General features: G+C 38.3%; 1 protein-coding gene across 2 annotated transcripts in view; it reads left to right on the top strand.

Moving 5' to 3' along the window:
- The window catches only part of COG5 (component of oligomeric golgi complex 5), a 244,561-nt gene that overhangs the window by 217,492 nt on the left and 15,014 nt on the right, over window positions 1-12,055 (top strand). For both annotated transcript variants that reach the window (XM_018569023.1, XM_018569022.1), the window contains 2 exons: window positions 2,123-2,226; window positions 5,083-5,320. In XM_018569023.1, coding sequence (XP_018424525.1) covers window positions 2,123-2,226; window positions 5,083-5,320 — 342 coding nt within the window. The remainder of the gene's footprint in view (window positions 1-2,122; window positions 2,227-5,082; window positions 5,321-12,055) is intronic.

The raw sequence follows: 12,055 nt of genomic DNA, 5'->3' as shown, positions 1-12,055 counted from the left end.
GCGACTCCAGGCTCATATTGTTGACGTGGACATACCGTACGGGAGCCGGAACCATGACACTCCGCAGTGCCATACCTAATCAGGGATCGCATGTGGGGAAATCCAAGTACCCAAGCAAGAACATTGAGGGGGTAAACATCAAACATGACCCGAAAGTTCACTCTGCCCCAGCACAGAGTCCCCTGGCCACCTCATTAAGACAGAACTTCAGGGATTGAGTCCAGGCATATTCCTTCCATCACACAGACAAGGTCGCCAAGTCGAGGGGTCTAGCCTGGTAAGGCGCCCAGTCCGGTGCGTAGCTGATTAAACCGCGGCCATCACGGTCAGCCTCGCGCATGCGCCCTAATTGCTTTTGTATATTTTAACTGTTTTGCTTTAAAAGGAAGTGATGTCTGTGTTGTTAAATAATTAAATAACCACAAAAGTGCTTTATTTTCTTATGTTTATCTGTGATTCATTTTTATCCTCTTTTGGCCTTTGGCTTTGCTTTGTACGCCCCAAAAAACATCAGTGAAGTACACATTGTGTGCATAGCATGCCCTGTCTCTCCTTCACCCTCACTGCTCCCCCGTATCTCTTATTGGCACTCTCGGCTGTCAAAATACTGCAGCCTCTACTGTTTCAAACAGAGCTTCAGAAGAGTGTTTGTAAACTCTGTACTAACTCCTTCCCCTTAGATATTATTTTACTGCTGATTTCTTTTTTAATATTTCAATTTTTTTTCTTTCATATTTTTTTATTTGTTTTGTTCCCTAATTTTTTTGGACACATTAAAACAAGTGCAAAACAACTTTCATTTAATTTGTATATAACACAAATTCTAATATTAGTGTCATTATAATTTGGACAAATTATATAATTAAATGTATACTTTAGCAAAAAAAAGCATTTTTTTTAGTTTTTGTAATTTGTTTGTCTTAAGATAACATAGAAAATAAAATTATTTTTTGAAGACTGTATCACTAAAGAAATACTTAATTGTCCAAAAAAATTATGCATGCATTAGTTTATTATTATGTAATGGAAAAGTTGTTGCAAAATCAATAGGCCCATAGCAAATATTTTGAAATTGAATTGGCCAGTAATGGGTATACAAGTGCAAGAGCTGAAGTGGTTAAAAATTATTGTGCAAGCACTTTAATTCCAGACAGAATAAGATTGAGTGGACTCCGCCTTTCACTAAAAGTTGAAATTTGCATAAAGGAAAGAGAGGGCTCACCTCAGGCTTTGCAGCTCATTTTAATACAGCTGATTACAACTGTTGTAAGGCCTGGTTCACACCTGGGCGTTTTACAGCGCGTTCCTACGCTCTGTAAAACGCTCAACATGTAAAAACCAATGATTGCCTATAGGCATGGTTCCCACCTGGGCGTTTTACAGCACGTAGGAACGCGCTGCAAAACCGCCGACGCCCAAAGAAGTACAGGTGCTTCTTTGTGGCATATTTTTTTTACGACAAACTCGCATATTCGATACGTCTAGGTGTGAACCCAGCCTAAACTCTCAGCACACACTATACAGTATATGTGATATTACCTTACCACCTTTGGTTTGTGAAATGTGCACTTTATTAGTAGGCTTCATTCAACATCTCAAATAAATGTAGGTGACAGATGTCATACGCTGGTATTGATGTTTTCAGTAGAAGGAAAAGATTAAAACAGGAAGATCTTATTAATGTATTTATTTTACTGATTTTTCTACTATTTTAGCATCTTCACACTTATCTAACAAAAGAGCAGCCAATGTAACTAGCCTGTTATGCATCTTATCTCTGCTGGCTTTATGCCTTGAAAGCGCATGCAGGTTGCCATAGCAGTGTTGTACTCCCTTGGTTTAGTTTTATATTAATAGTAAGGTGATGTCAAGCTTTGTTTTTATGTAAAAGATTTTTGTTGGAATTCTCTTTTTAAATAATTGCTGTTAGACTGAAAATACATATAACCTTATGATCTACGTGGTTAAAATTATTAAACCTTTTCTTCTAAATTAAAACTTTCATGCAGTTCTAAACTTCATCTTTGATGTCTCAGTTTCATCTGTTGCAAATGGAGTAATGTTGCCCAATTCAATAACTAACCCAGCATTATATTAAGCCATGATGTTTTTTCTTTATCAGGTAGTGGATAATCTTATGGGTAATGCTGTACAACCTTTGCTCAATTCTGTAAACGACTCAGTGGAGGCCATTATTATCACCATGCATCAAGAAGATTTCTCAGGGTGAGCATATATTGTTTTGAATTAACCACAAATGTTAATTTTATATTCATAAAATGATGTATCATTCATATAGGCACCTTTCTTTAGAAATGATAGCCTCTGCTTGTTCTTCAAAATATAAAGACTGGTATTCACACTTGAAATCCATTTTGAAACTTAGATCCCATAAACATGGACCATGTTGAGTTTCCACTTGAATATGAATATAAGCATTTGTATAGATGCCAAAGCTATACCTCCAGGTTTACAGCTGATCCCATAATTACAAGTGATATTAGTAATTGAAGTATTAATGCTTTTCTTTAGAAAAAAAACAACAGCTCTGCTGAATTAAAAAGACCTCCCATTGTTTCATGTACCTAAGAGCAAATAGAGGGACTGCTATTGATGACCTCTTTATGAAAATGCGTGCTGTCTGTCTGTCATACTTGACCTTGTGACTTTACAACTTTCTGAGACACCAACCGAAAATATGCAGGCAGCAAGTGAAATCAGAATGATTTCACAGTTACCTGTTTACGGAGGTTACTCTGTGGCCCTTACCAACCAATAAATCCTAATAATTAGGGATGTTCAGATACCAGTTCAGATACCAGTGCCAATACTCGCCATTTTCACGAGAACTACCAGGGTTGCAACGGTTGCATCCGAGACCTGGCTCTAGTGCTCCACACTGTCCTGAAATCATTAGTCTGTATTGTTTTAGTCTAGTCTTGTTTTAGTCTAGTCTTGGAGCTGGAAAAGTGTCTGTACTTGTACTTGTACCGAGTACTGTACTTGGTATCTGAACATCCATACTAATAATGATTTAAATTATGGATGTAATATATGAGAAGTGTGCCTGCACTGACTACCAGAGTCTAATCCCTCTCGTGCAGCAAAGTATACGTCACCTTGGCAGGTCCACATTTATTTTTGGTTAAACATTAGTCATGTACATAGACAAATCGGGACTGATATTTTATTATTTGGATATTGTGGATCGAGCACAGTACTGTATGTTTTTTACTGACATGCACACACACACAGACATTTGAATAGTATTGACACATTCTGTTAATGTTTAATAAACATAGTAAAGGGGAGAATATTTGTCTAACAGTTGGAGGTTTTAATGGCTTTATATAGAAACCCTTTTTTTACAGGTGTGTTCATCTTTATAGTTATTACGAATTATGTATTATTTGGTAATAATAAAGTGCTTGGTGGTAACTAGCTACAAAAATCAGGGTGGATTTGATTTATACTTGGGCAGCTCTAGGCTATGTGGGGGCTTTGGTGGACTTACTAGTAGTGTATTTGAAAGCAGTGGTGTAATTTGGTTTTGTGCTGCCCTAGGCAAGACTAAACCCGAGCGCCCTCCCATCCCTAATCTAAATTAGAGCCACCCCTTACTGTTTATTACATATTACATTTTTAATTACCTGTCAGTCGCAGGATACATTGCGCACGGTTCTGACAGGTTGCGCTATCAACGTAGCGGGACGCTCTAGTTCTACCTTTGCAATAGCCACCTTCTCCTTTTCTGGCTTGATGGGCTCCCTTGTTCTGCAACTACAATAACCATTCTCTCCTGCCCTGCCATGCTGTGCTAGTCTCTAGTTCTGCAGCTGCAACACCGATCTTCTGCCTTCATATGCTGGGCTGTCTATTTCTGCAGTTACCCATCTTCTGCCTTGGCCGCTGGGCTCTGTAGCTTACCCCGCTCTAGATACATAACCCTGCACAGAGCTTATAGGCTGCACTTCCCCGGACTCACCACCAGGGAGGTGCCGATGAGCACGATGACCATCTGGATCTCAGCCCTGGGGTCTTGTGGAAGCTCCTCCGCTGCCTGAAGTAAGAGATTTGGGTGCTGGTTTCCCAGGGAGGTCCGGCGCACGAACTGCCAATGCAACCGGACAAAAGTCACACACCAATACATTGCCCAGCACGGTGACCAGGAAGAGGAAGGAGCTGCAGCCGCCATATATGTAGGAGTAGGCAGCATTAGTGGACAAGTTGGTCTTCCAGTCAAAGAAGCACAAGGTCCAGGAGTACTGGCAGTAATTTATGAATAATTTATAATATCATTTTTTTTCTCTTACCTAACTGGTTTGGGGGGACAGCATTTTTGGCGCCCCCCTGGAAAGTGCCGCCCTAGGCAAATGCCTAGTTTGCCTTGCAGTAGATACACCCCTGTTTGAAAGTCAGAATGAAGTCCTTTTCTTCTGATTTGCATTCTTGTTTAAAGAGGACCTTTACCCATAGCTTTAAAATAACAACAAACACACCTTTAGAAATGTTTAGTAATGACAATCTACAAACAGATACTTTTAGATAATTGCCGGCGTTGTATTCTTTGCACACCTTATTTCTCTTTTCTTCCCCAGTCTTCTGACAGTGGCCATGTTTAGTAAGCTCCCCATTACTAGCTCCCCATTTACTTCCTGAAACTCTGGCACATGTGACTATGCACATCATCTCAGGGGAGGAAAATATATTTCTCTGAGATCTCATAAGATTACAGATAAGATTTTTCCAGCAATACACTGCTGATGTAACCTTCCCAGGATGCAATGCTTTTGGCACTTACATCATCATTTCAATTACAAGGCAATCTCAGTGTGCATTGCGTTGGCAAACTAAAGTATAGAGGTCTTGGACCTGGCTGTGCTGTCTGGCAGGGGTGTTTAGACAGCTAAACCGGCTGGGCAAAATTATAAATCCTTTGGCAGGTAAGACAGCTCACATGTATCTGTTTTAAATTGTGTTTTTGTGTATTTATGTGTTTTAATGTGTAATTTACTCTTTGCTGTGAGTTCAGAGTTAACAAAAATTTTCAAAGGTGGATTATTTTGTTTTGTTTCTCTTTAGGAACTTGCTAAATTCAGGAAAGCCAGATATTCCCTGCTCCTTGTACATGAAGGAATTGCAGGGATTTATTACAAGAGTAATGAGTGACTATTTCCGTCATTTTGAATGCTTTGATTTTGTATACGACAATACTGAACAAATTGCTCAAAGAGCAATAGAGCTTTTCATACGCAATGCTAGCTTGCTGCGGGCACTGGGTGAAGGAGGGAAGATGAGGCTGGCTGCTGACTTTGCCCAGGTAAGAAAGTGTGTTAAAGATGACCCCCTAAGTAGAATGTTTCAAAGATTGTCTCAAGCTCAAAGCTTAAATGAATCCGGTCCATTATAAAATACAATGTAAAATGTTGAGGAAAAAGAAAGAATAGATCATGACTTTCTGAGAATTTGCTTTATGGTTCTCAAAGAAAATAACAGTTAACCACCTATTGGTAATAAATAATGGTACACAACACAGATATCCTCTTCATCCTCTACTGTGTCATGACTCATGCAAACAAAAAAAATAAAGATGAACCCTGGTTTTTATTTGTTGTAATGTCACAATTTGCTGTGGGGTTAAAGAAAACAAGTTAGGCTAATTTAGGGAGTGCATTACTTCTGCTGATTCGAAATGTGTTTGCTTTAAGTCAAAAGATTTTTAGGCTATTTCATATCCTGATTAAATCACCTACAGTGGATGCTAATCCTTGATGTTTAAAAGTTTCAATTTTCTGCAGAATCATCTGGTCTCCTGAGCACTGATCCTGATATTCCTGTGATCTTGTAGTTGACAAGAAGTTAAGGGAGGCTGAGCCGAGAGAGTTGGATTCAGCCGTTTGGAAACATGATGATTGCAATTGCTTGGAAAAAAATCTAAGGAAATACTTTGCTGGGCAGTCAGTATTCATTTGATCTGGATTCATTATTGAACAAAGTTTGAGAGTTTAATTTCAAAAACATATATACATTGAGTTGGAAAATATGCCAGGACATTTTGAGTCCATGCCAGTAGCCTTGCATTCATGCATGCAATATACACTGTGTAATATACAGGACAGTCTGCGTCAGATAAAAAAAGTAGTGTCATTTATATATGCAGATTTTTATTTGGTACACCCTTGATCCTGGGAATACACCCAAAAATGCAAGGCATATATTGACTGTCAAATTGCAAAAGTGGAAGTATAAATAACTGAATATTTCTTTGTGCACCAGAAAGTGATCTTTTGAGCCTTAATGGAAACATGTACTTTGAAGTTGGAATACACCTTTGCACAGAATTGAGGATCAGCTTACTGTGGATTGCAACTAGAAATACAGTAGCTATTTCTTCACAATATATTTTTTTTTTTATTTTTTTGACAGACTTCTGCACAAATTGTTTTGTAATAAAAAAATTAATTTCAAGCATCTGCTTTTCTAGTGTAGGTTTGCATGTAAGGGCTTGGCCACACCTAGGGATAAGTAATAGAAAATGTTGTCAGGGGAAAGCGTGTGTCTTGTACTTTTTTTTTATTAAATAATTAATTGATTTATTTGTAAAAAACAATATATGTATATTACTACTTTTGGAAGACTCAAAGCCGTGCCCATTTCCCCTTTTTTCTTGGTTTAAAATAGAGAAATAGGAGAGAGCACTGTAGTGTAGTATTTTTGTCTCAAAATAGCAAAAGCTTCTATAAGGAAAACGGAAAAGTATCTGTACTAGTGTGTACGGCCGTTAGAAACCAATGCTGTTTGGCAACCAATATTATTGCATGTGGAGAATATCCGTCTCCCTGCAGACATATTTGAAGGATCACTCTCTAGGTGTAGTGATGACTTCAGACCTCATCGGTACTCCAGTTGTAGCAGTTTTTTATATGAAAAGGAACTTTATTTTGTAAACATAAAGCAACTTTATTGCAGAAGAGACTTGATGCACCATACCAGATGAAGTAGACTGAACGGCTGCGAAATGCATTGAAGGTTTTTTCCTTTCAATATCAAAGACATCACACCTCAAATTCTCCACTACCACAACACACATTGGGAGGAGTGCCTTAAAACCAACGCTCTTTGATTATCTCCTACACAGCGGAACTACAACAGAGTGGCTGTTATCAAAAGCAATCTGTCCAAACTCATTGAATCTTAGCAACAAAATATGCACTTTATTTCCATTATATATCTTAAAATTCTGGTTTCAAACAAATTTGGACTTTATTCTTATCCCAGGTTTATTTAGACTGACATCCTTTAGGAACATTTTAAACTTGATTATAGGGTAGTCCATTAAGTTTTCAACAATATTAAAACCATATCAGTATTCTATTATACAGAGAGGGACATTTATCAAAACTGGAACAGACAGAATCTGGAGCATTTGCCATAAAATGTGATCTGATTCTCATTTAAGTCACAACAATAGACAAACACAATGAGGGGGATTTATCAAAACTGGAGCAGACAAAATCTTGGAGCAACCAATCAGCTTCTCTCTTTCATTTTCAAATCTTAACTGAACAAACTGAAGAGAGAAGCTGATTGGCTGCCATGGACACCTGCTCCAGATTTTCTCTGCTCCAGTTTTGATAAATTCCCCCTTGTATGTACTGAATAAGTCCATAATTAGCCTAGAACAATTAAACAATATATTTTACACTATATAAACATTATATTGACCTACTTTAATATATTACATGCTGCTTTACAACAGTTTACATTATCATCAGCTTCACATTTGACTCATTTTAATTTTTAATCAATTGAATATCAAATTACGTTTTCTATAGTATGATACAAGAACTGAAAATGTTCCAATTGTAAAAGAATCTAAAACTAAACCAGCTTAATGAGGAAGAGGAAAGTATTCTAAATTGATTTTTATCTTCCACACAAGTACGTTACTTTTTGAACAGTGTATTAGCATTGATGAGAGATTTTAGATACAAGCAGCTATTTTATCATTTGTTTTTTAATATGGTACGTCTTCGTACGTTTTGTAAGATTTTTTTTTTAGACAATGCCTGCTGGTCAATCCTTGCATGCAATTACATTTCGGGTTCTGTTGTCACCAAATCTATATTAGACATTTACATTTTGCTTCATTCCAAATGGTTATTCATGCCATTTTGTTAAATTCGGACATTCGGATGCATCCGAATTTCTGAACTCGAATACGCCCGAATTTTCAAATTCGAACGCGTCTGAATGAAAACGAATCCGATTGTTCCTTTAACAAAAATTTGCATTTGTCTGAATTTCATAAAATAAACAAAACTAGATCGGACATATGACTGTTCTCTGGCCAATCAGATGGTTTTTTTCGCTGTTGGGGGTTGCATTACAGGCACGGTCATGTGACTTCCTGTTTTCAATCTTTCCGAAATGAAAATAAGGACGGATATGAAATCCGCATAACGAACCAAATCAAATTTTGGGTACGATAAATTAAAGAAATAAAAATCTGAATCGACCAAACCTATATTTTTTCTGGAGATTAATAAATACATCCACAAAATCATAGATCTAGACATAGACGCTGCTATATATATTATATTGTACAGCTTTAGGCCTTAGTTCCAGTGAAATCCGTGTTGTTCATAAATACAATGACTCCACGAGATGTTGAAAGGTGATGCGAGGAATCTGGCACTGCACTGTTGCCCTTCTGTTGTCTTGTACCAGTCTTGCCACTCTCCGTTCTGCCCTAACATTGACTAGTCGCTGACGGCCACAATTCGCACGTTCAGACCCAGATTTTTGGCTGACAGCCCAGTCTTTAAACACTTTAACAATGAACCCCTCTTGAACATTTAACAAATTCTGCTGTTTTGCTGATACTTGCTCCATGGCTCTGAGCGCCAACAATCATCCCACGTTCAGAGGCTGTTAAATTGCGTTGTTTACCCATATCTTCAGAAAAAAATAACTTCTACTGTCGTGGTAAACAACCTGCTTCCCTTTATAATGGTCTGGTCCTCTAGCAACTTCAGCACAAAATTATAGCTAATTTGCCTACAAACGTCTGCCAGCTTTTTATTATATGTGGACATCTTGACCCTGTCTGCAACCAGAGCTCTGTGCTTTGTAATATACAGTCAAACCCCAATGCAGTATGTTAAAAGCTGAACTCCAGGCAGATATGAACAATGCACATTAATGCAGTTATGTATTCATGAATACATCCATAAATTTTTTTTATGCAAGCAATATAAATGCTCAGCTTAATGCAGGCCCTTATACAGCAGATAACAGACTGGGAGATGTAGAAGCAGCACAAAGAGCAAATCCACTGTGCTGCAGTACAAGGAGCATGGCGACAGGATGAGAGAGCAGAGTGACAGGACAGATAGATAAGCTTATCAGTTTTCCGCTTCTCCATTCACTGTCATAGGCTTAAGGAGGAACAAGACCTGAAGGATGTGGCAGACTGTCTAGAATAGTCCCCTATCGCTTATATTAGAAAAGAATAGAGAATTTGGCCTTTTTTCTCACTTTTTGAAGATGCATTATTAAAAGCACCCTAACAAATGGTGGTGCTAATTCATAAACTGTACACTAGAATAAGTGAATGTATTTTGCTTGTTTTATGTGGTTGGCATTACTAAATATTGAATTACTATACACTGATTGCACAAAATGTATTAACAAAAGACGGAGTTTATTGCTACTTACTGTTTAGAACAGGAACAGGACTGAATTGTGTATATAATTCCACTTCACCAATACAGTATACTAACTGGAATTATTTATCAGAACCAAAGGCAAACTATACCCATTGACATCCCAAAATAAACCATGCCATTTACTGCCAACTCAAAAGTTATTAAAAACATGTACCCATGTACATAACCCCCGCCCCATAAAAGGCCACCAATTGGGACCCATGATATGAGAGGCCATACTCAGAATTCAAAATACTCCCACTGAACTTGACAAATCTATCCTTTTATCACCTGAATTGATGTCCTTTGTTTTAGCATACCATGATGTGCCTTTACTTTATTAATATTTAGTACCACATTTTATTAGAAACTCGCCATGTATCCACAAAGAATCTCTTCCATTGACCAGAATGAACCAGATATCCAACTCACCCAGATTGCTGGCAATATTTCTACTATTTGCCTCACAAATCTTCAGTATTGACCTTGCTGCTATCTTCTACAGCCTGGCATAATAGTAATCACTGTATGAGATTGAAATCAGTCATTTGGGCAATTTACGTTGTCCCATATAGCTAGCTTTACAAGGATGGATTGTCTATAAACTAAGGATTTGTTTCCTTTTTATTTTGCACCAAAAGATTTTCGATTTTAGGTACACCCTGGGCCAAAACGTTTTCTACCTTTTACTTTTACACTGTTCTGTCATTTATATGTGGAATTTACCATCATCTGCGCCGAATACTGTAAAAACAATCTCCAGTCTATCCGTCTAACACTGGAGTTTTTCATTTCTTTTCTTCAATACCTCCTCTCTGAGGTATCGTTTGGCCTGATGTAGTTTTTATTCCCTTAATCCAGACACAATTACCAGAGAATGTCACCTTGAAAAGCCACTTTACAGACTGATTATTTCCAGTGCAAGGAAAATACCCTGTGAGTTACTTTGAAAATGTAGTTTCAGGAAAAAGTTATCTTATAATTTAATTACTATAATTAATTATATTGGACAACAAATTAAGTCAATTTGAGGATATTGATTAACCTGGATTAGTGATTCTGTAGTGTTTTTTTTTAAAACATGCAGTCTTCATGGTTTGTTATGGAAATATTTACGCACAGTCTACAATTAAATATCCTATTTAATTGTACGACAGTCAAAACTTGTTTACATTTAACAGAATGAGGGAAAGCTAAGATCAGTGATGGCTAACATTTTTGAGCCTGAGTGCCCAAACTGCAAAGCAAAATATACTTATTTATCTTAAAGTGCCAACACTGAAAATAAGTTTGGTATTGTGTTTTAGTTTGAGCACTGGGGTTTAAAAAATATTCAGCATCACTGCCTTAGGCAAAATAGGGAAACGCACATACACTATATTACCAAAAGTATTGGGACACCCCTCCAAATCATTGGATTCAGGTGTTCCGTGAAATTTCCTTGCTACTAAATACTCCATGGTCAGTGTTAGTGGTATTATAACAAAGTGGAAGCAACTGGGAACAACATCAACTCAGCCACAAAGTGGTAGGCCACGTAAAATGACAGAACGGGGTCAGCGCATGTCTCCAGAGTCAATAGCTACAGACCTCCAAACTTGGTGTGGCCTTCAGATTGGCACAACAACAGTGCATAGAGAGCTTCATGGAATGGGTTTCCATGGCCGAGCAGCTACATCCAAGTCTTACATCACCAAGTGCAATGCAAAGCGTCGGATGCAGTGGTGTAAAGCGTGCCACCACTGGACTCTAGAGAAGTGGAGACGTGTTCTCTGGAGTGACGAATCACGCTGCTCTGTCTGGCAGTCCGATGAACATGTCTGGGTTTTTTGGTTGCCAGCAAAACGGTACTTGCCTGACTGCATTGTGCCAAGTGTAAAGTTTGGTGGAGAGGGGATTATGGTGGGGGGGGGGTGTTTTTCAGGGGTTGGGCTTGGCCCCTTAGATCCAGTGAAGGGTACTCTTAAGGCATCAGCATACCAAGACATTTTGGACAATTTCATGCTCCCATTTTTGTGTATAGTGGTGGTTGGCCCCTTCCTGTTCCAACATGACTGTGCACCAGTGCACAAAGCAAGGTCCATAAAGACATGAATGAGCGAGTTTGGGTGGGTGAACTTGACTGGCCTGTGCAGAGTCCTGACCTCAACCCGATAGAACACCTTTGGGATGAATTAGAGCGGATACTGCGAGCCAGGCCTTCTCGTCCCTGGCCTCACCAATTCGCTTCTGGAAGAATGGTCAGACATTCCCATAGACACACTCCTAAACCTTTTGGACAGCCTTCCCAGAAGAGTTGAAGCTGTTATAGCGGCAAAAGGGTGGGCCAACTCAATATTGAACCC

This window comes from Nanorana parkeri, unplaced genomic scaffold (assembly GCF_000935625.1).
Source record: "Nanorana parkeri isolate BGI_ZX_2015 unplaced genomic scaffold, ASM93562v1 scaffold1276, whole genome shotgun sequence".
Taxonomy (NCBI): Eukaryota; Metazoa; Chordata; class Amphibia; order Anura; family Dicroglossidae; genus Nanorana; species Nanorana parkeri.
This window is presented reverse-complemented; position numbering and strand designations above follow the sequence as displayed.